This window comes from Xiphophorus maculatus, chromosome 5 (assembly GCF_002775205.1).
Source record: "Xiphophorus maculatus strain JP 163 A chromosome 5, X_maculatus-5.0-male, whole genome shotgun sequence".
In the NCBI taxonomy this organism is placed as follows: Eukaryota; Metazoa; Chordata; class Actinopteri; order Cyprinodontiformes; family Poeciliidae; genus Xiphophorus; species Xiphophorus maculatus.
The window spans coordinates 29,311,948-29,336,220 of record NC_036447.1 but is presented as its reverse complement, the minus strand read 5'-3'; the positions used below and the strand labels follow the sequence as shown (position 1 = coordinate 29,336,220).

General features: G+C 41.4%; 1 protein-coding gene across 4 annotated transcripts; it reads left to right on the top strand.

Moving 5' to 3' along the window:
* Positions 1-307: 307 nt before the first annotated feature.
* march1 (membrane associated ring-CH-type finger 1) lies at positions 308-24,273 on the top strand. 4 transcript variants are annotated; one of them, XM_023333044.1, is made up of 8 exons: positions 310-2,003; positions 10,786-10,836; positions 11,958-12,013; positions 14,131-14,946; positions 15,757-15,937; positions 17,607-17,751; positions 21,814-21,858; positions 21,953-24,273. In XM_023333044.1, the coding sequence occupies exons 1-8, from the start codon at positions 1,917-1,919 to the stop codon at positions 22,276-22,278; spliced, it is 1,707 nt and encodes a 568-aa protein (XP_023188812.1). In that variant the 5' UTR covers positions 310-1,916; the 3' UTR covers positions 22,279-24,273. The 4 variants fall into 4 exon arrangements, with proteins under 4 accessions (XP_023188810.1, XP_023188812.1, XP_023188813.1 ...); XM_023333042.1 differs by having other exon boundaries at positions 308-2,003; positions 21,814-24,273; XM_023333045.1 differs by lacking the exon at positions 21,814-21,858 and having other exon boundaries at positions 312-2,003.

Sequence of the window (24,273 nt, the reverse complement as noted above, 5' to 3'; positions counted from 1 at the left end):
CGCTTTCAGGAAGTCATCACAACGCCCTCAGTTAGCCCTATAACAACATTTTACCAGCTTTGCACTGAGAAGCAACACTTATAACGAGCTCAGTATGCACAGTTACAGCAGGTGTTTGCTAATTGCTGTTGGCTAGGCTGAAGGATCTGAGTGGGGGGGCTGCTCTGTGATCGGGAAGCTTGGAAGCTGCAGCTCTAAGGAGGAGCTTTGTCCTCGTAGGCGGAGCTACCCAGTCATGTTGAACAGCTGACCGGTTGCCATGGAGTTTAAAGGATTTCTCAAGCATGCGTCAAAGAATCAAACCAACACTCCAGATATGTTTTTGTTTTGATCATTATAATATGATGTAAAGCTCAGTCAATTTTACATGATACTTCCCCTTTTAATCAATTACATTTCAGTTCACTGTCAGACATTAGAGCAGCTTAAGGTCAAAAACTTAGCAGTTCTCACCATTAAAAAACATACATTTGATCAGCGGGTCGTAAGAAAATAATAGAAGTAATTTGCTCATCACCAGTTGTTCTGGACCTTTTCCTCGATATCCAGTTTGGATGTTTGAACATGAAGTTTGAGAACCCTGGGTTTACTCAGAACTAGTAATATTTGTAAAAGTCAAACTGTGAAAATGTTTACATCTGTTTATTTTTGGGACAGTGAAAGCCTCCCAACCCCGGGACCACTGCTTGTCATGTTCCGTGTTTTTCTGTGTGTTTATTATCCCTTCCTCCGCTGCCGGCTCCCAGGCGCCTCTCTGGACTTCCTCCGCTGCTGGCTCCAACAGTCCGCTCCGGACCACTTCCGCTCCCATCCCCAGTTAGTGGGTTATCGGCCCCAGTTAGTGGGTGTTTCCCTAGTGCCAGTTCCGAGTCTCCGCCCCTTAGTGCTCCTCCCGAGACTCTTAGTGCTCCTCTCGAGCCCCCGCCTCTCAGTGCTCCTAGTTGTCGCCGCCTCCGGGCGGCCCCAGAGACTCTTTGTCGCTGCCTGGTCTTTTGGATTTTGATTTTCATTAAAAACTATCTATTCATCTCGACCTGGGTCTGTTGTCTGTTGCCTCTGCCTCACCACCGCACCACATGACACTGCTGTGTCAGCCATCCCTTTAACTCTCCCACATTCCTATTATGTCAGTCACAATCCTCATGACCTGAGGCAGTCGCAAAGATGGATCCACCCTTCATCATCCTTCATCATCCTCACACACTTCAGCAGCACTCTCTGATTGGGTTAATTTTTCACTTTGTGTCCAGTTGGATGTGCCTGTATTCCTCTCTCTAACCTGGAGGAGGGAGAAGGTGTTTAATGTCTGTCAGCATATTGCTGCACCGCAGGGAGTCTGAGCAGTCTGTGTGTGTGGGGGGGAGGGTGTGTGTGTGAGACTGCTGTCCATGTGAACAAGTTGTGTAAGCTTATTACCTCCACCACTGGTCAGAGGAGCAGATTGGGGTTAGTCTAAGCCTTAATCCTTGTGAACCTTATGCCTGTTATACAGGAAGCACGACAGAGTCCTTAGCCCCGCCTCCTCCTCCTCACGGCCACAGACTGCTCACAGACGCGCGCGCCACAACACCACACGCCATCCCTGCTGTCTTGTTTACCACTTTACTGGAAGTGGACGGGGTTGTGGAGGAAGGGGAGCGAACGGCGCACACTGTTGAGTAGTTCCCCAGTCGCCATGACGACCTCACACCCCACCATCCTCAGAACTGTCTCCGTGTTGCCTCGGTGACCTGATCCCGTTTTGTCTCCATCCCTCCGATGATCCGGATTGGGCTGATAAGGGAGCGCAATCCGGCTGCCGGCGTCTGGTTTTCTCCAAACAGCAGCCTCTGGTCCAGGAGCGGGGAGGCGATCCGTGATGGGAATGCTGGGAACGCTGCGGGAGTAGCACCGGAGCGTTGCCTGGAAACAGCAGCATGCCGGTACAGCAGATAACTGTGGTCCCGGCGAGAGAGACGGCTGGCAACGGAAAGAGTGCCTCTCGCTCCAAAGAAAAGAACGAGGTGAGATCCTGACCCGCCCCAACACCAGCAGAACTCACAGAAACAGTTGAGGTCCACTCACATTTCAGTCATCTGGACTTCCTGGTGGCAGGAATCTAAAACATGTTCAGCATGTTTGATTTATTTATTTTTTTTCCTTCTGACTACTTTTTACTCTCTTGTGTGATGGAGATGCATGGAAACCTTCGCAGTCTTAAGACGGCAGCGGCCCCATCACAACTCGAAGCAAAGTAGTCCCAGAGTGTCACAGTACTCTGCTTGAAGAAACCTCGTGTCATTAAAAATGCATGAAGCTACAAAGTGATTTTGTGTGGCAGCACAGCGGAAACCTGAGGTCACAGAGTTCCTGGAATGTTTGTGTTTTTAACGCTCTGCTGATGGCACTCCTGATACACACGGTGATGTGGTTAATTAGTGTCAAGATCAGAGTGCAGGGTGGCTTGATGTGTTTTCGTTCTGCAGCTTTGACATGTCACAAACATGATTTGTCACATGTCACAGCGCAGAAGTAAGGTACGTCTGACTGTTGGATAGCAAAACTGCTAAAAATTATTTAGGGCTTTCATAACTGCTGATGCAAATCCCAACCTACTTCTGTGTACTTTTGTGTTCAAGCAGGTCAAATAGTCAAAGATTAAAATGTATTTTTAAACTGGCTAAGACAATTCGCAGACAACAATAGACCAAAAATAACTTCCAGTCCTGGTTCCCAGGTTTTAGCTCTCGCTTTCCCTCCAACAGCAGGCGGCTGATCCTATTGGTTGCCAATTTAGAGTTAGAAAAAGTGGACCAATGACATCACCAGCTGAGTTCTTGCTTAGGTTTGTCCGGTTTGCTTAAGCTGCTGCTGTATTGTTTCTTGTGTTTTAGCGAAAATATATTTTGCAAGAAAATAAAAAATGAAACATATTCTACGAAAACATGAAATCCTGTTACATCTGCAATCAGTTATGACCTGAATCACACAGTAAACTGAAACTCCCTCCAATGACGGCAACTTCAAGCACTGAGCACACTGAGGCAAATGAATGAGAGCAGACAGAGAGTTGGCATAGCTTAGCATGAGCTAAAGTCATATGATTATTGGATCACTGAATAATATTTTGGTGATTTATGATTTTTAGAAGAAGAAACTGAAGATAATAGAAACTAGTAAAAATATTAACTCCCCATGGCCACAGTCACCTTTTACTCTATTTCATCTGAGACAAAATATTTAGCTTATTATTCTTATCCATTTTTATCTCATTTATGCTGCATCATTTAAAGGGACAGCGTTATCTAAAATGTACTATTTTGAGCTTTACACCATGTTATAAAGTTATTCCTTCATCAAACACATACCTGGAGTTTTGCCTTGATTCTTTCATGCATGTTTGAGAAATCTTTTAATCTCTATGGCAACCATTCAGGTGTGCAAAACACTTGGAGGAACCTGATGCTGCCTTGGAGATGAAATTTCTCCTCTGAGCTGCGCTTTCCAAGCTTCTGCCTCTCAGAGCCGCTACTCAGCTCCTTCAGACTAGCCAGCAGCAAATAGCAGCATTTGGTGGAACTGAGCTCTTTTTAAGAGCTACTTCTCAGAGCAACACTGGTAAAAACAACGTTTTTACCAGTGCTAATAGAGCAGCCATGTTGCGATGTCTTCCTAAAGGGGGAGTTTCAGGAGGAGCAGAAGCTTTTAAAGAGACAGAGGCCAAATTTCAAGGCACTAAATTACAACGTAAAATGTCTATTAAACCATATTTGATGTATAGATCATTTTTATAACAAATAAAGGTAACAAAGTTACTCTGCTATGAAAAGGTGCCATGTGGGTGGAAAATACAATACACTGGAACAATCCGATCTGTTGCCCGTCGGTATAAATCTCATTCTCCATTTATGAAATGTTGATATTTTAGTGAATCTTGGTTGTAAATAATTACAGTCAGCCAGCCTAGATGTGTCACATACATAGACTTCGGTTTTACAAATATAAAAATAATTTCATCATTCTCTACAGGCCATTCTGAAACAGTCACAGGCTTTCTGCTTCTAACTTAAATCTGTGAAACATTAAAAGCCCAGCTAATATTGAAAGTTTGGACAGTATGGAAACTGTCTTTTGTTTTTTTTCAATTGCTTTGTGTTAAATGATGTTTATTTATATTGTACATCAAGCCTTGTGCATATTTTGGTTAATTACATATTCTGATTGCCTTGTCAGAATCTATAAAGTTTCCATGTACTTCAGAAATGTTAAAGGTCTCACCCTTGCATGTCCTGATTTTAATGTTGGGAGTGTTTTCATTTTATCAGCTTACGCGCTATTATTTGTGCAAAGAGTATCTCCAGTTGCCATGGTAAAAGCCTTGAAGCCACTGTGTTATTTATATTTTATTTATATCTATTACATTACATATTACTTTTTAGGACTTATGGTTCTTTCTACTAAAACCTGCAATATGTAACTTTTATTTTAAAAATAGGTTTTTTGAAACATATTTGTTAAAATTATTATTATTTCATGGCATTTGTGAAAAGATCCAGCTCCTCTGCTTTCTCCCAGTGCTCCCAGTACTAACTGGAGAAGTACGCCACTCAGTCAGAAACAACCAATCAGAGCCAGAAGGAGAGTCTTAGCGCTGTCAATCACCCTTGTGCTCACCCCCTCCCACTAGCTTTGTGCTAAGCTACAGCTGGTTCACCACAACATAGCCTGCCATCAATGTTAAGGCTAGTTAGCATGACCACCGATGACAGCGGATTAACAGTGGCAAGTTTGTGGGCTCTAGTGTTCCTTATTTTTTAAAAGTAGGCTGACAGGAAAGGAGGGGAAGACATGCGGCAAATGTCGCCGGGTCCGGGAGTCGAACCCGCGACGGTCGCGTCGAGGACTTAAGGCCTCCAAACATGGGTCACGCTGTCCCCGTCACCACGGCACGCCCCAAACTGCAACTTTAAACTATGAAGATCTGCACCTGTTAAAAAGGCAGCAGATTGTAGCTCCACTGCTAAGGATTCTTCTTTTTCCAAACATTCATAATTCCTTAAAGCTAAAGCTCATTCAAACATGCTGCACAAATACAAACGGGGCTTCCCGGGTGCCCATCTAAATGCGGCTGGAGGTGGAACCAGAATTTATCCGTCGGTCCACGCCACAGCACCTAATCCCCCTCAGCGCTAACCAGCACATGTCCACACACAGACTGTAAATTCCTCTCTGTGCCTCACACTCAAGTGTTCAGAGGAGCAGAGACTCGGGTAAGAGGAACACGTCTACTCTGAAATGATTATTCTTCTGCAGTTCTGTTTTTCAATGGGTTTTTCAAACAAGATGAGGTGGTGAGGTTTTTAGTTTAGTTTTTTTAACATGATTTTTTTTTTTCTTGAATTGTTCTGTAATGGTCGCCTGCTGGTGTTTACTTCCATTGTGCATCTATAGTGCTGGAAGCTTTGAGTACTGTACGTATCTATTGACTGCAGAAATGTGTAGAGTAAGCTGGGCCTGTTGCAATATTCAATAAATCAATCAATTGCATTAGAAATTTATTTCTATTTACATGATCTGTTGGTTTTTTCTTTTTCTACTAAAAAGTAGATGACAAAAGTTTTCAGTCTGGGGTTTTGGTTTTAACAAGCACTTATTTTTTTTTTTTTTTTGGAAGGACAGTTTTGTTTATATAATTCATTTCATTTGTTGTTTCTGTTGTTTTGTTTATTTTGGATATTTAAAATGCCAGTTCCAGTGATAAATGTTCATTAGAATTTAAAGTTTATTGATCTTTGAGAGTGTGTTCTTGCATTATTATCCCCATTACCATTATATTACTTGAAAATGGTCTCAAAACAACAATATTATTTTTTTCACAATAACTTCTGGTGACAGGCTAAGAGTAAGCGAGCAGAAGGGGTTTTTAGAGCTTTTATGTAGAAATGTGGATATTTATCTTCATGCTACTTCTTGGATTAACTTTTATTTTGAAGGAAGTTTGTTATTACCAAGAAACTTTGGGCACTTAGAGAAATTGGGGGTAAAAAAGCATTTCCTCCCTCCCCCAAGTTTTCAAGGCAAGACGGTTTTATTTGTATTGCACATTTTCAGCAGCAAGGCAGTTCAAAGTGCTTTACATGATGGGAAGGACATTAAAACGGTAAACCAGCAGAAAAACATGACATTACAGCAGAGTAGGAGAAAACAATGACAGGCCTGTGCTGGTGAAAATAATTCAGCTTGATGTTTCTGATCTGCAGGAGTTACAACTTAACTGCTTTTTATTTAAAAATAAGTTCTTCCCTCCACGGTTAGAATAATTCTAATATCTTCTGAATTGTTTTCTTTATCTTAAACACAAAAGGGGAAAAAATATTACTCACTAAATTTGGTAACTTTTAAGTGAATATATCACAATATTCTAACATTTTGATGGAGTAATAAAAGTTTACCAAGATGTTAACCAGTTATTCATTTGTGCTCCTCCACTCAGGCAGCCAGCAACTGCAGCTCATATATTAGAATACATCGCTTTTCCTTTTATGCAGAGAATCCCACTCTGATATACAGTCTGCTTTACGAGGCGGCTGCGGCAGACGCAAATGTTTTCCAAACAGCTGAAGTTGGATTTCTGATGAGCAAAAAAGTGCATTTTCCTCCTCTGAGCCAGCTAATAGACAGTCCCAGCAACAGATGGGGAGGGGCAATGGTCACATGATGAGTCTTTGCATCTGGAGAACCTCCAGTCTCTGCGGTGCTTCTATAACTTTAAAATGTTGATATCACACCCATCAGGTATGAGCTAAAAAATGTGTGAGACCCCTCAGTTATTTTCTGTTATTTTTTTTTACAAACAAGTATGATCTGAAACTCGAAGGGCAGAATAATTGTCCTATAAGGTGCAGATCATGAAACAAAACCCCAAGAAGCAGATCTTTATCTTAGCACTCAGAGGCCGCTCTGGTCTCAGGCTGTTACAAAACTTTCTACAGTTTTCTTGCGGATGATAATTCTGACTAATGAGCAAACATCTTAATACTTTTGTGTCCAAAAAAACAGCAGAGCTGCAAAAAAACAAAAAAACATATTACATTTTAAAAAGGAAACTTGTAACACATTGCAACACTTCTCTGTTACAGTGAGTGAGTTTTTCTTCTTTTTACTTTGTCAAAGTTCTTCTCAGTATTTGATCACGGCTTTTCTTCCGGAAGGAAAGTTCAGTTTTGATCCAATTTGTAACTGATTAAATACAAATGATGTATCATTGGTGTATATATGGTAAATCTTGTGATATGCATTACTATATCAGTGGGTTGGTTGTGCAGAAGAAAGCGGCTGCCAGTCTTCTGTCAGTAAACCACAGCAACAATTCATACCTTCGTGAATGAAAGCGTTGAACATTTCCACCAACGTGGAACCGAACTGGAAATTAGAGTCGCGGTTGAGTGGAGAAACAGGTGAACTTTTCTTCTGACTCATCAGGGGAAACTGATCTCTGACTGATGAACCAATAGAAGTGCAAACCTCTGACACATGGAGGTGTCTGTTGACAGCAACGCTCGCTCTCACTCCTAACGGGACGAATGGTTTAAAGGCGGCTGGCTATCAGAAAATCCTTTGATCAGCTTAGAGCATGGCGAGGGAGTGTGTCCTGTTTGTTTCAGTGATTTTCCCTGATTGATATACGTCACCATAGGAAACTTTCAAAACACCAGTTTGCTATTAGTTTTTTCTCTCTGATTTATTGGATCAAAGTTCTGAAAAGTTATTGTAAATTGTAGATGCATTTGTGTTCTAGAAAAGCACTTGCATAAAAAAACTGCAACTTTTATCCTGTCGTTTATAAAGCAGTCTGGGTTTTTAACGTTAGTTTTTTTCCCACTAAATATATATTTCTTTCTGCCACAAAAGGCAAAACAACAATAATGTTTTTAGTCATATCCTCAGGATCTTGTTGGTTTTCATTCTGTAGAAAACCTCAAGAATTTTTCCAAAGCCAACATGACTGCCCTGTGTGGGTGTAACATGGTGATATGTGGGGCAGTAACCTGTTTACTGTGGTTTGTTTCTGAGCAGATGTGACTCATTGATCTGTGTTCTAAGTTCTCAGAAGCCCACAGTGGTTTTAGAATCACTACATCACCCATGAATCCAGGTCACTCAATTCTTCTGGGCTTTTGTTTAGATTTACTGCAGTACTTAACTTTTATTATTTATTTCTTTTTTACATAAATAACAATCACTATGTCAGGACAGTATGAGACAGATTATCCAGGAAAAGATTGGTCTGATGAAATAGCCATGAAACCACCAAAGACAGGAGGAGGGACTTGGCGCTGTCAATCAACTTGTGTACGCTGCTAAATGTGTTAATGGCAGAGAAACAACTTCACAGGAGTTGTAACAAAATTGTTACTCATAGCTCAAGCTACTCTAACTAGCTTGAGCATTCATGGCAGACTGCTGAGAGGAAGAAGTTGTATCGTAGCAGAGAACAAGGAGATGGGAGGCATGATTGGCAGCACTAAGACCCGCCTCTGAGCTCTGATTGGTTGCTTCCAATCAGAGCCCAGAGGCCCAGTGGGAGTCTGGGAAAAGGTAGAGGTCCTCTTTCTTTCCCCTTTTTTTCCAGATTATCTGTGGCATGGTGATTAATATGTAAACACATATGTTTCATATAAAGTTGTCTACTGCAGATTTAAATGTTTCACATCATTAACTCAAATTTTATTTCACTCAAAAATGACCTGAACAAATCCAGACAGCATTTTTCAATGATTTCCACCTCACTTCATTATGCCCTCTGATTGGCTGTTCTAAACAACGCTCCAAATTCTGGACACAAACTCTGCGATTTCTGTTCAGCTAATCTGCTCTGGGAGTTAAAAATGACAACATAACTGTAGAAAACGTTTCTTTACATTCATGTTTTATATAAATGTATTTTTGCTGTTAGTGGAGCTGAAAAATGATTTTGAATCAAAACTCAAACCTGTCTTCTTTGGCTTCAGGTGAGTTTAATAAATGATAGTAGGGTGGAATATGTTTTTGAACCCGTTTAAAAACCAGAAAATGGATATGTTTAAGAAAACCAAACAACTAGCAGAGGGTGTCCTGACTTTTCTCCGTGGCTGAGTGCTATAAATATTTTTCTACTGATCCAGCACGGAGCAGACCCAGTCTGTGAAAGTAATCGCCTAAATCCTGAACCGTTAACTCCTGCAGTGAGGAGCCGAGGCCACGGCTGATCAGGCGATGGTGTAGTTCAAGGCCTGAGCGATCGCTGTTCGGGGTAAACGTCCTTAAGTTGCCTTTAAATAGCAACCCCCTGATGAACAGCGTGGTGCCCCTGGAGCTGGACAAAAACGGCTAATAGGATTCGTGGCTTTAGCGCGGATCACGGTGAAATTGTGAGGACATGTGACCTGTGACCTCTGATGTTGGATTTTAAAACTGTAACTACAGCAGGATCAGGCAACGCCGCAGAAACAGGAGGTGCGAAAAGGCGGTCAGGTTGAACATTAGTTTGTTTTTTTTATCCACTTTTTCATTTTTGGGAGCAATTACTATAAGATTATCTTGTTTGCAAGCTGGTGTTAATGCGTCACACATTTTGATTTCATTTTTTCTGATCAAACTAGTTTTAAAGGTTAAACTTTGTTTTGGTTGTAAAATCAGGTGGAGTTACGTCATCTGGTTTGAAATTAATATTTTTACAGGCATGAAGCCGAGAGCAGACGACTCCGCTTTTTTTTTCTGATGACGAGTTATCCTTCAAATGCACGAGACAACGTCAGAGGGATGAAATCACATTTAACACACACATAGAATAGAATAGAATAGAATAGAATAGAATAGAATAGAATTACTTTATTCATCCCAGCAGGGAAATTATTTCGCAGTTACAGCAACATAGAGACAAGACACACAACATCCACCACTGAGTAGCAATTGTAGACAAAATAAAAATAAAATATAACATGCTGTCAATATAAAAAGCAACTTAGAGCAGTCCTTGCAAGAATAGATACACACACACACACACACACACCATTCATCCATTGCTGATTGGTGTGTGTGTGTGTGTGTTTGCTTTTCCAAGCCAACGTAATCTGAAAAACTCCAACGGTTTCTGAAAGGGGACACGTTGCGCTTTCCAGCCAATATTGGGTTATTACGGTAATTTGACTCCCGCCGTTGTAAGTAGCACGTTTTCTTCAGTTTGATCCTAATTTTTAATAGATTGTTTTAGACTGTAGACGGTAAATTGAAAAGTTCCTGTTGTTGTGGAGAAATGGGCAAATATATTTACTCACAGGACATTAAAAGAACTTCGTACAATTTAAAATAAGCAACAACAAAAAAAAATATCCAGGTGAATATTTGGAACTTAGACCTGGTTAACCCGGTATCTCAAGAAAACTATCAGGAAATGATACATACAGAAAACCGGAAAATAACTCGCTATATCTAGAAAACCGTAGGAAAATGAACTTATCTTGAGACAATGGGAAGTTAGCTCGTTGTATGGAGAAAAAAACATCTGGAAATTAACTTATCTGGAAAAAAACATTTGGGAAATCAACTCGCTATCTCGAGAAAATGGGTAATTAACATAAGCCACGGAAAAAATGACTTTCCCGGCTTCCGTAGAAAACATCACTGATTGCCTGGGTAGTTTAGAACTGATGGTGATTGTTTCCGTTCTGGAACCGTGTGAGTCGAGCTCCGTCTGGGCCAGCAACATTATGAGGAACAATATTGTTTTATGTTTATTACTCAGAGTTACGTTTGCCTTCTTTGCAGGGAAGGAAAGCTCCTGGGCGCTCTGGCAGTCGGTCCAGCAGCATTTCCAAGGTAATAAATGTGCAAATAATAAAGCCTTATCGGTTAAAGACGTCATAATGTCTACCTGCCTGTGTCAAGGCCCCATCTGATGTCGGCTAATAATCTAGCAGACTTTGCTGAATGGCTCTGAGGAGACACTTTGTTGTTCTTTAATAAATTATTTTTGTATCAAATTTGAAAGAAGCTACTAACATCTCTGTGACACACTGTCACAAATCCAAAGGTGTTGCATAAAATCACATAATACAGCTGAAGAACACTGAGTCACCCCCCCCCCCCCCCCCCCCCTCCATCCTTTTATATTTTCTAACAGTGAGTCAGACTCTGCTAATCTTTTAAAATGGCAGCAGTGAAACTTTCAGGTATAGATCTAGTTTTTCCTGTTGTGTAGAGACATTTTTGTCTGCTGGGAAGAGAGGTTTCAGGTTGCAACCTTTACTGCTGCCTAAGACAAAAAGGAGCAGCGTGTCATGACGTGGTACATGAGTGAAAAAGCAGCCACATGTTAAATACAAGCACAGCCTGAGCCAGTCTTAAGTTACAGGCTCAGAAGTATGCATACAGGCCCACATACGTAAACGATCCCGTACGCATTAGGGGTCGATGTACCTCGACCTCAGGCTTTTTTGTTGCCAACAGCAACACCCTGGCTATACATGTTGCCACTCTTCCTATTAGAATTGGTACCGGCCCTTTAAACTGACTGGATTCCTGGACTGGACCTGGATTTTAAGCACAGCTCACAAAATTATGATACGTTAAGATTAGAGTCATTTCAGAAGTTCACTGTTTGTCAGCTTTTATCTGTGTTTTCATTTCATTTGAAGGCAGTCTAAACGTCTTTTTATGACTTCATTCCCTTTCTTTGAAACACCTACATGTCAAAGAACCAGACCCTCAGCATGATGCTACCACCACCATGCTTAACAAGTGACAACGTTGAGCATGCTTAAAGCTGGGTCCAACCAGTTGGATTAGTGCTCTGATTTCAGATGAGAAGATTAGTAGTAAATTAATAAAATAATAAAAATAATATTTTTGGTGCATTGATAATATGAATTTAGAACAGACTGTTGGAGAAGAAAATAAGCATAAAATAAAAGCTTTATTTTTATTCTTATCCCTTTCAGGTCAGCAACACAGCTTCAAGAGCATCAACAACCCCGTCTGCTCAGGACATCTGCAGGTAAGACGGACGGCTGTCTGCTACTGCAGAGGAAGGAAGGGCTCTGCATCTGAAAATGCAAAAATAAATGGAGTCATTATATGATATGGAGTCGGGATCGGTATGGAATGAGGAAAGGGAAAATGAGAGCTTGTGGTGGTGATAGTTTGTGGTCCCTTTGGGGAAAACAGGAAATGCGTGTTTGAACCTTTATGTCCCGCCCTCTTCTCACTTCATAATTATTCATTATCCATATCAGAGATTCTCCTTCTGGTTTTGAGCACGTACAGTAAGTTCTACTGCTTGGAGCGGAGGAACAACATGCATCCCGCCCAGGAACAGCTCAGGATTTTAGCATTTGTTTTCAAAAAGTGAATATGGAAAGACTGTGACAACGTGTCATCAGCTATCAGAACAGAAGACAAACGTTTCTGCAGGAACATCAGGTTTTATTTGCACCAATTAAAATTATTGTAATTTGTTTGTACATCTTTTTCAAAGAATGGACTAAAAATGTCTTTTTTTTTCCTTTTTTTTTACATAAAACTGGATTTTCCTGGTTCAGTGGTTTGGTGTGTATCGTCGTACCTCAAATAAAGTTTTGTTGCATTAAGTTTTCTCCCCAAATCAAGATTTTCAGATGCTAATTTATGCACGACGCAAATTTTTTCTGCTTGAAACCAGAAATAATAAATGAATTAGTTATTCTTTTGATGTTATAAGTGAATAGTACAACCTTTTCTTTTTGTCTGACTTGCACTTGTTATATCTACAGGTTTTTTTTGCAACGCTATTAACTTCTTTTAGCATTTCCTTTCCATTCGATGTATTGTTGCTTGACTTTATGTGACTGACCAACACAAAGTGGTCGATGGATGTGAAACGGGAGGAAAAATAGGTTTCACAAAAGAACAATGAAAGCTGAAAAATGTGACTTGCACTCAGTTGCATGAAATTTAACAATCACATATGACATCCGTGTGTGTTTAATTTAACCTCAGTATAAATCTGAACATTAGTTGGACAACCAGCCTCAAATTGAGAATTCAAGGCTCCAACGAAACCTGCAGGCTGGGCAAACAGAGCATGTGGCTGAACACAACATCATCAAAGTAATCCACGGTGGTGGCGGCATCATGCTGTGGGGATGCTTTTCTTCAAGATGTAAATAGAAACTGTTCAGTCCACTCCAAGAACATAAGATCTTGCCAAGTATTTTGGTCTGGTTTCTGGTGCAAAGATCATAGTTTTGTCTTAATACACTTGAATTAAGACAAAACTAACTTACAAGTAAATTTTCAGCAAGAAATGGGAGCTTGTTTTAAGTCAGTAATTCCTTAATATTGGTGAAGCAGAATTAGTTCCTCTGGCAGGTTTGTTTAACTAATAACAAGACAATTTTCCCATATTATAATTTAAATATTCTGCCTGTGGAACTAGTGTTTTTAATCGACATTAAGAAATTATTGACTTAAACTCACATTTTGCTGAAAGGTTACTTGTAAGTTAGTTTTGTCTTTATTGCGTTATTTTATTATCAGGTAGTTATTTGTAATAACCCTCTATTTTCCTTCCTCTTTTTAATGAAGTAATGCTTTGTGTTTGTCGGTCGCATAAAATCCCAGTAAAATGCATTGAGGTTTGTGGCTGTAATTAGATAAATGAGAGAAAATAAAAGATGCAACAAGTTTCTGAAGCTCTGCAGGGCAGCAACGTTGCTGCTTGGCTTCAGTAGCGTCTCCTCTTACATTTTCTCCTCTGTTTTGATTTAAGGGAGAAATTCTACAGATGCATATCAATCAATAAATCCAAGTGTATTTATGTAGCACATTTCAGCATCAAGGTAGTTCAAAGTGCCTTTCATAATATAAACCTCATACAGTAACCTCTTAATAAATGTAAAATAAAAAAAAAACATTACATTTTATCAAGTGCCAGCATCAAAGTAATCAATTTCTCAAAAATCTGCTGAATATTTTATTTCTTGTTTCCTGCAGTGATGTTCGCTGTGCATTTATTTTTTATGTTTTGCACATTCAATTCATAACGTTGCCCCCCCCCCCCCCCCCCCATTCTGTTCCATCTGCTGTTTTCGTGTTTGTTCATGTCCATCTTCATCTGTGTGTTTGTGTGCTTAGCTCTGGCCAGCCGACCCGCTTAGATGATATTTCTGAGTCCCGCAAGCCCAGCAAGCACAAACCCAATCCCTCTGCCATGACAGTCACCGGCACGGCCCTGAGCGCGTCGGCCCAGGCCCAGAAGAAGAAGAGACGGCACCGCCGCAAGAGGAGCAGCTGCTCCACCTTCGACTGCGTGGACCCGAGCGGCAAACAGGAGCAGAGCGACCGCAGCCTCAGCTCCGACCGCAGCGAGCTGGGCGAGAAGCGGGAGCGCTCCTTCAGGAACCGCAAGGAGCTTCCTCCCCGCCTCAGGCGCTCCGGCGCGGCGCAGTCCGACTCCTCCACCGAGGACGAGGCTGGGCGGGAAGCCCGCAGCTGGAGCAAAGAGAAAGCCCGACGAGCGCGGCGCCGCAGCGTCAGCAGCCGAGAGAGGGACGCCGCAGGCGGCCGCGGAGCGCAGCAGGACAAGGGCGAGGCCATGGAGCTGCAGTCGGTGGACTCGGACGAGGAGAAGGAGAACCAGCCCCGGGTGGAGGACAGCGGCGGCCTCAAGAAGAGACACAGCACCAGGGGCTCAGCGAAGAGCCCCGTCTCCCGGAACCAAAGGTCCCGAAGCAGAGAGGGGGAGAAGAAGAGCTGCCGGTCCCGGAGTTCCAGAGACAGCTCCTCGCTGGCGGAGGACGGCGAGCAACTGATCACCAAGAGATACCAGGAGAGGGGGTCTGGAGACGGGAACATGTCGGTGCCCATCCCCCAGAACCACTGCGGGGCCGGGGAGGGTCACGGGGGCACAGCCGGACCCGGTTCAGACGACTCTGAGCTGGAGGTCTGCAGGTTAGTGTGTGAACAGGAAGACGACTGACGACTGTACAAAAACACTAAACAGCTGCTTGTTAAAAGTATTCACACCCCCCAACATCATTCACCTCCATTCCTGATGTTCTCATAGAACTGTTTTATTTTATGTAACAAAGTAACAGTGACTCTGCAGAACTCCACAGCTCAAAACCTACAGACATTTATTCAAATTGTGCTCTTATTCACCTACACATCTGATTTATTGAAAAAAACCCAAAATGGCTCCCCTGTTCAGAGAGAGGCTGCACATCTCCCTGAACATTCCCTAGCTCCAGTGAAACAAGCTGGTGGCAGCATCATGCTGCTGCTGCTGATGATGGATGGAAGGAAGGAGCTGAATATAGGGCAGGGATGGACAAAAAAATCCACAAAAGACTTGAGGCCGGGTCAGATGTTCAACCTCAGGCTGGACAGTCAGGGAGAGCTAGAGCAGCGTGGATTCAGATGACGCTTTGATACGCTAGAATGTCCTAGTCAAAGTTCAGAGCTGCGAAAGCTGCCTTTGAAAAGTTACCCTCCGAGAAGAACAACCTCCTGGCGGACACTTTTCTTTTTATTGTTTAAAAATGTTTAAGCATGCTTCATTTACCTTTTATTTCTTATTTTTTGTTGGTTTGTCAAAAAAAAAAAAAGAAGACCAATGAAATGCATTCTTCATCAAACACTTCATCAGTCTGTTATAAGTTGACAAAATGTGAAGCGGTTTCAGGGACATGAACACTTTTGAGGGGCCTTGTGTTTCCCTCTCATGATGTGTGTGTGTGTGTCATGTGTGTTTCTGCATAGGATCTGCCACTGTGAGGGGGACGAGGACTGTCCACTGATCACGCCCTGCCGCTGCACCGGCAGCCTGAGCTTCGTTCACCAGGGCTGCCTCAACCAGTGGATCAAGTCGTCCGACACGCGCTGCTGTGAGCTCTGCAAGTTCGACTTCATCATGGAAACCAAGCTCAAACCTCTGAGCAAGGTGAGCTCACAAACACACACGCACACGCAGACACACGCACGCACGCACGCACGCACGCACGCACACACACACACACCCACTCATCGAGCCTCCTGAGAACTCAGCTCTGACCAGTGAATACCCAAACACTGAGCTTCAGTAAAAGTACAAATAAATGGACAAAAATGTTCTTCAGTGAAAGTAAAACTACTAGACTCATTTTTTTTACTTGAGTAAAAGTAAGTAAGTAGATGCTGTTAAAAATAGTGAAGTATTAAAAGTAGTGGTAGCTACTTGTTACATGTATCCCCTACACTGCAAAAACACAAAAATCCTACCATGTATTTTTGGTATAATTCTAGTTTCCAGTGCAAATACCTCATCTACTTGCAAGGAGATTAAACTAACTTCTAAGTAACTTTTCAGCAAGATACAGGAGCTTTTTTAAGTCAATAATTCCTTAATATCAATGAAAAGGTTCTGGTTCCACTGGCAGATTATTTCACTTATAACATGAGAAAAATCTTGTGCTGTAAGTGAAATAATCTGCTAATGGAACAGATCATTTCTCATCAATGTTAAGGAATTATTGACTCCTATGTCTTTCTGAATAGTAACTTGTATTTTAGTTTTGTCTTATTTCAAGTGTATTGAGATATTTACTCTAGAAACTGAACCAAAAATACTTCGTAAGATTTTGCTTTTGCAGTGAAATGTAACGGTCTTGTATCATTAAGTGTGTCTGCTGTATGTATTTTTCCTTTACTACATTAAGAGTGTTGTTGCATTTTAACGAACAATTAATATTTTCATTGTGTTTACTCTTTGTTACATAATTCACACTTGGATTTGTGATTCTGTGCACCATAATTTCAGGGACAACCTGCAGCGTTAAACGCCATTAAGCTAACTAAGAAAGAGGAACGATTATATCTTTCAATGTTTTTATTTAAAACAAAGAAAACCGATGTGGTTCAAGTAAAACTTGCTTTAATCATTTCTACTGACATTTGACCTCCAGCTTGTCATCAACTCCACAGCTACAGAAATACAAACAATATTTTAATTTCCTCATACCAGTTTCAGTTTCAAAACTTGTTTTGTTTTTTTTGTTTGTTTGTTTTTAACTGGCTAACTCGAATAATTAATTTTATACTTTCAAATAAATAAACAATTAAAAAACACACAATATGATATGAATGTAACGCAGCACGTTATAGTGGAATAGAAAGTACAGATATTTAATGTAAAATGTAATGGAGGACAAGTCACGATGAAACCTACTTAAGAAAAGTACAGATACACGAACAATGTACATAAGTACAGTAAGTAACTAAGTATTTGTACTTCACTCCATCACATCACTGACTCTAACACTTTAGTTCTAAGTGGCAGCTCTCTCACCACGTCTCTGTCTGTGTCTCTGTCTGTGTCTCTGTCTGCGTCTCTGTCTGCGTCTCTGTCTGTGTCTCTGTCTGTGTCTCTGTCTGCGTCTCTGTCTGCGTCTCTGTCTCTGTCTGCGTCTCTGTCTGTGTCTCTGTCTCTGTCTGCGTCTCTGTCTGTGTCTGCGTCTCTGTCTGCGTCTCTGTCTCTGTCTGCGTCTCTGTCTGTGTCTCTGTCTGCGTCTCTGTCTGCGTCTCTGTCTGTGTCTCTGTCTGCGTCTCTGTCTGCGTCTCTGTCTGTGTTCCAGTGGGAGAAGCTGCACATGACGAAGAGCGAGAGGAGGAAGATCTTCTGTTCGGTTTTGTTTCACCTCATAGCTATAGTGTGTATGTTGTGGTCTGTCTACATTCTGGTCAAGAGAACCACGGACGAGATCCGACTGGGGAAGAACGGTCAGTACGCTCCCGTCTGCCCTCAGGCTGAAACACAAACCCTCAGCAGGACCCTGTGCTGTTTCCCCACGTTCCTCGTTTAAAAGAAATACAAAAATAATAGGTGAACACTACAAATGTTTGGAGTCATTTCTTTATAGTTTTCTTGGAACCACCCAGATATCAAACGACTCTTGAGATTCAAGGGATGAACTCTTGAACGGTCGGCGTTCTTGGCAAAGCAATAGTTTAGTCTAGATCATTAAAAACTTTGTCATCACAGCCTAAAAGCAAAGAAATTTGTTTCCATTTCTGGAGTTTAATTTTTGAGAAATAGCAAAGATTGCACAGCTTGACATTCTGAAGGTCATCCTTAAGCATCAACCAGGCAAAGCTTTATTTAGCTCATGAAATGTGTCGTACAGATCAAATGAAGGATAATATGATGCATCATAATCTAGTCCTGTATGTTTTCCCTCCCAGCTCTAAAATATCTAAAGAAGGTCAAGCTGTCCACTGACTAGCCGCCCATAAAAAGTCTCAGTCTTACATCTAGATATTGGCTGATGTAGCTAACCTAAAGAATGCATATATTAATATACTCCAAACATGTTTATATGCATTTTAACATGGAAGTGCAATTATTTATCTTAAAATTCTAGATTAAAATTAGGTAAAAATATGACTAAGTGTCTAGAAAAGCGCTATACAAATAAAGTATATTGACTTTATGACCTTTTACCTTCATTTATGCCAATCATCCTTTTGGGTCGATTTATTTAAATGCTGACGAAAGAGCGCCGTTGTTTTCGCAGCTGTGTGTGGATTAATATCCTTCTTAGTATTTACTTTTAGTTTTCATCATATTTACTGCACATAGAGTTTAAAGTCAGTTTAGTTTGGAGGAAGTTTTGGATAATTTAGTGTCGTCATGAGGAAACATCACAGGGTACCTTTAAACTCTTCACCTGTCTGACTCTGACTGCATGACTTTAAAAATGTTGTCTATGAATCATTGCTCATTTTTTTTCTAATTTAGTAAAAATTGTGATTGTGGTGTTTAGTTTGTAGAGCCAGTAAAAGGTTTGGACACATTTATCCATTCTTTAACTATATAAAACCAGCTTTTTACTGGCACTGAGAAACTACTGTGGTGGTGTTCCTTTGAAACATCAATCTGGACAAAAGTGTAAAAGATAAGAGAGTTTTCTAGAATGCATCAAGAGTTTAGAAGAGATTTCCTGAAGGCGGTTTGTCTCCCTCTCACAAGGTCAGGTGTCAATTTTGTCTATTTTCTGAATAGTTAAAGAAGAAACCTCCTGTGTGTTTCAAACTCAATTAAATTTTTTTTTTCAAGCCTGGAAATTGTATAAAAATAACTTTTTAAGCGTGCCCAACCCTGAAAATGAGCTGACGTTTTGTTGTTTAATCAAAATCAGACCCATCAGACCTTTTTACAGCCAAACACAGAAAGGAGATGTATAGAATATTTACCTGTTAGCATAAAAGTTACATTTTGAAAATTAAATTGCATTGACTCAGCTCATTTCAATCCTGTTGATTTACTTCAAAGTTTTTGAGAAAGATAAAATTCAGTAATAATTTTGGAAAAATATATTATTTGAAAATTCAAATGAAGGAAAACTGCAAGACATGGAGAATTGCTGTTCTGTTGTCAACCCCCCCCCCCCAAAAAAACTCAAAAGTCAAGATTCAGACTTTCATGATAATCAGAAGGCAACAGAAAGCTTCCCACTTCCTCGCTGACTAAAAATAATCACAAACACTCCCAACCACCTGACTGCGAGCATGTAGCAGCTTTCAAACGCTTGCAAACTGGTTTGGGTGTTAAATTTCTCCTCCTGACTGTGGAAGGAGAAGTTGAGGATGGGAGGATGGTTTCACTTGTGTCAACATTATATGAGTTTTCCACTAATGTGGTAAAACCTGTAACCAGTTTTTAAAAAGTCAATAACAGCTGCAAGTCATCGCAGCGTGCTGCTTGAGTCTGTCACTGAGGACGTTCAGGACGTCTGAGGGTTAAAGCACAAACATGTCGGCGCTCATTGGGCTTCTGGGTGTTTCCGTGCGCCTCTAGTGGTTTTGTACTTTGTTGTTTAATCATTCCTGGAAAAAGAGCAGCTCAAACCAGCTCGCTGGCTTCACTAGCTGCGTTCTCATTACAAAGAAATGTGCACAAAACTTTGTCCATCTTCCCCTGATGTAAAAAAAAAACAAAAACAAAACAATTTCGTAATTGCGGTGTTTCTATTAAATAGGAAACACAATTAAAATCACACGTGAATAGGTTTGCTCACGTGATAAGTCATTTAAAAACACGCTGTGTCATCGTCCTCATACTTCCTGTTGTCGTCTTCTTCGTGGTTTTCGCCAGTGGCAACATCCGGTTGTTGATCATGTGACTCTTCTGCTACAAATAAAATGTCTCTATTGCGGATTTGCGGGACAACCGATTTCAATCTAGCTGAAAAACCACTGCGTGAAAACATTTGATTGAAAAACGAGAATTTTTTTTAAATTGGCGCGTTTCCATTGAGCAAATGTATTTTCAAAATCTCAACTTGTGCTATTAGATGGTCAATGAAAAAGCAGCTACTGTTACCAGGGACACGGTTGTTCCAGCCATTTCTATTTAATGGCATTTCACATATTCTTCCGGGCCGGGGTAGACTGATTAGTTTTATTAAGCACAGCTCTTTGAACTGATTATTTTGGAAGAATCTGAGGAAAATTATATTTTTTATGTCTTCCCTGAGTTCCTTTGATGTTCTCATTCTTCAGAGTATTGGTCAATCTATTGAGTGCTGTCAAATTCATCATTTTATGAGCAAAATGCTGGCTGCACTCAATCATGATTATCAGCCAGATATTATTGCGCCACGGCCTCGTCAGGCGTTCCTAGAGAACTTTTAGCAACATCTTTTAAAAGATTTGGAGATTTTTTGATCATTTGTAGATTAGAGAAAACGTGATAAAGTCACACCTGCGCAAATATGATGAGGCCTGATGTCGGTCTAAGATCTTTCGACCAATTAGGAACTGTGAACACACAAATGACAGCCTTTCTAGAAATATTGTGCAGCACCATCTGGTGTTTGTTAAAAGGAACTGCAACTGTTTCACCGGATTGGAGCAGATGAAGTCCCCCTGACTTCAGCTGAAATGAAATGCTGTAAAGAAGTAGGCAGGAAGTGTCGTTTAGTTTGATTTTAAGAAAAGAAGAACAGTTTGTGGAAACCTTAACAAAAAGGTGAAGTTCTAGATCCTCTCTATCTGAGCATTTTCTGAATTTATCTATCCTTTAGCAGGTTGATGAAAGTAACACCACAGAAGTTCAGTCTGTTTGACTCCGTCTTGTTTTTTCACGTTGAAAACAAAAACAAGACTCTCAGTGCTTTGTTGTGTTGTGTGCTGTCGTCATATTTTAGATGACTAAAACATAGATATTAAACACGGCTTATATGTTTAGAAATGACTTTAAAGCTGCAGTACTTAACTTTTATAAAGAAACAAATGGTAAAACTATCACTATGTCAGAGTATAATATGAGACAAGATATAATCTGTGAAAGAATTGAGCTCCTCCTCCTTCTCCCTGAGCTGTTATTGTTAACCAAAAGAATGCAGCATTTCCAACCAAAAACAACCAATCAGAGCCAAGGGGAGGGTCTTATTGCTATCAGTCATCCTCATGAAGGTGCTGCTAAATCGGTGGCCATGCTAACTAACCTTAGCATTCCCTATGGGCTCTGCTGAAGAGGGGAAGCTGTATGGCAGCAGACAGCAAAATTGGAAAGAGATGGAGGTTGAGCAGCAAGCACGTAGGCTTGATTGGCAGCGCTAAGACTCACCTCTGGGCACTGATTAGTTGTTTCTTGTTGGCACTGGGAGAAAGCTGAGGAACTTGATTTTATGTATGTCTCACACCATACTGTCACAACATATTGACAGTTTCAACAAATATATAAAAATAAATATATATATTTTTTATGAAAGTTACATACTGCAGCTTTCAATCATAGCTTCAGACCAGCAGAGAAATTACTCCCGCTCTTGATTGCAGATGAGTTACGGAGAGTTTCTCTTCTAAAGTACTATTCAGCTCAGGGTAAGCAGCTCTGCGCACACACTCTCCCCCCGTCCTCCAGCGCTCCCCTTGGAGCCCGGCTGACTGCGGGTTGGGGGGTTCTCTGCCTCCACAGGTGTGCTGGAGTGGCCCTTCTGGACCAAGCTGATCGTGGTGGCCATCGGCTTCACGGGCGGCCTCATCTTCATGTACATCCAGTGCAAAGTTTACCTGCAGCTGTGGCGCCGCCTCAAGGCCTTCAACCGCATCATCACGGTGCAGAACTGCCCGGAGAAGAACCTGCACCACCCACCTCAGGCCCGGCCCGGCGCCATGTCCAACGGGAAGCACGGAGCTGTGGAGGTTCCCGTCGCTCCGGCTCAGGCTCCTGCTCCTGCTCAGGACATGGACTCGGACTTGTCCGTGGAGGCTGCGGTGGCTCCGGACCCAAACCCCGTCTGACCGATGCTCCTGCATGCCGGACCACGCTCTGCTCTGTTCAGAGAGGCAGGCGAGAGAGCAAGGCGTGATTCAAGACTCAGGTGGTACTTTCTACTCAGCCGCAGCGATAACTGGTCTTTGAGATGCAGCAGATGAGTCCAAGTACTGATCCCGTCCAGGACAGCTGGCATGATGTGGAGGGACAAAACGCAAGAGACCAGTAAGAAAAGGGAGACAATAAGAGGGGGACTGAAGAGAAAAGACGTGGTTTAATGGCCTGGTTGATGCCATGTTATAAGTATGCACTTTCTAAACCTGCACTGATAGAAATGATGTAGTTGAAACTCCTGAGGATGGGTTCAACCAGAGGTCAGTGTGCTTCAAATACGCCTAGCAAACTGAAGACCGAGTTCACATATAAAGCTTCACACATCCCACATATACCAGACAATATATAATACGATAGACACATGATCAATGTCAATGGATAATGCAACTGATAGAAAATTAAATATTGAGAATATTCACTGAACTCCACAGCATTCTGGAAGATGTAGGCAAAGGTTTAGCTGCTCAAGGCTAGCAAAGCAAAGTTGCTGGCATCAGGTGGCCAGGTAACAACCAGCCCCTCATTCTACGCTGTTTGCTTCGTACAGTCCAGATTCTCAGCTGTTGAGAAACGATTGCTTCCTGGAGGCATGGAATCAGGTGAAGTTTTAAACTTTACCCAAATGCCAACATTTCTCCGTGACATATGTAATGCGCTGGCTTCCTAGCTGGGAAGCTATGAAGCTTCCTGAAAATTGGCTGCACTGTAAACAATCGTCCTCCGCTGCAAAGAGAGAAGGGCAGAGCTAAACAAGATGGCTGTCATTTGATAATTCGATATTTGGAAGCGAGACCAAAGCACACTCTGATCGACTTCGTTCACTTCCCACACTGCCATTGCTAAAACAACAGGCAAATCTAAAACAGTGCAGAAAATCAACGTCATCGTTGTCGACTCCTCCTGCTGTTTCTGATTGGCCTGGTAGAAAATCTACTGGAGGAAAATCAGTGCTGGGAGAAAACCCATACTGAAGGCTAGTGGCGTCAACTGACTCACTCACTCATTGGTTACCTAGCAACAACCTGTTCAGTAACTTGCGCAGCAGGAGTGTCAGGTTTTGCCACAGTGTCTCATAACTTCTTAAAAAATAAAAATCAGCATGGAGAAAAAACTGTGGATAAAACAGGAACAGTCACACCAGACGTTTGGCAGGATTTTAAATATCTAAAACAAAAAACTAATCAGTAATTATCAATAGACTGATATGAAACACTTATGTTTTTCAGCCATATCGTCGAAATATCCAGCAGATGATGATGTAGAAACGTACATTAGTTCAAATCCTCTCAGCCGCCACCTCTAACCGTCACATTTACACACTGATCAGACCCACTAACTGGTTTTGTCTACATTGCAGAAGTATTCGTGCCCCTGAAAATCCCTCCTGTCAAACTGCCCCGGGGCAGATGTGGCTACAAGCTAGCTCCCCACCATCAGTGTGTGAAGGACTCTGGAGTTGTAGAAGAACAGGACTTTTACAGATATTTAACATTCTGTCATTACAGCCACAAAGTTCTTTCATTTCAACAGGATTTTATTTGATACACAAACATAAAATAAAGTTCTGGATGTATTTTAATGTAGCCTCCCTTTTATCTGACACTACTAAATAAAACCCAGATGCTCCACAGAGCGGTTCATATGAGACTTTGTCCATGACTGGAAGCACACTGACACCTTCAAACACTCAGGTCTTCAGACACCAAAGACTTGTAATTATTAAAGCATTTAGTCTTAATTCCAGTCTGAATCTAAATATGTGACCTTTTTAAATGTATTAGGGCAGTTTTGTTGTCGTTTGTGGTTCTTACTCTGCAGTCAGTGATTTCAATGTCAATGATTAGAGGTTTTACAGTTGCCATCTGTTGGTGTTTTTTTGTTAGATTGCAGCCGTGTTTGTCTAAACC

Coding starts and splice junctions, on each gene's coding strand:
- march1 (XM_023333042.1), top strand. CDS start 1,917: ATGCCGGTACAGCAGATAACTGTGGTCCCGGCGAGAGAGACGGCTGGC. Junction 12,014..14,130: donor TCTGCTCAGGACATCTGCAG/GTAAGACGGACG, acceptor TTGTGTGCTTAG/CTCTGGCCAGCCGACCCGCT. Junction 14,947..15,756: donor TCTGAGCTGGAGGTCTGCAG/GTTAGTGTGTGA, acceptor GTTTCTGCATAG/GATCTGCCACTGTGAGGGGG.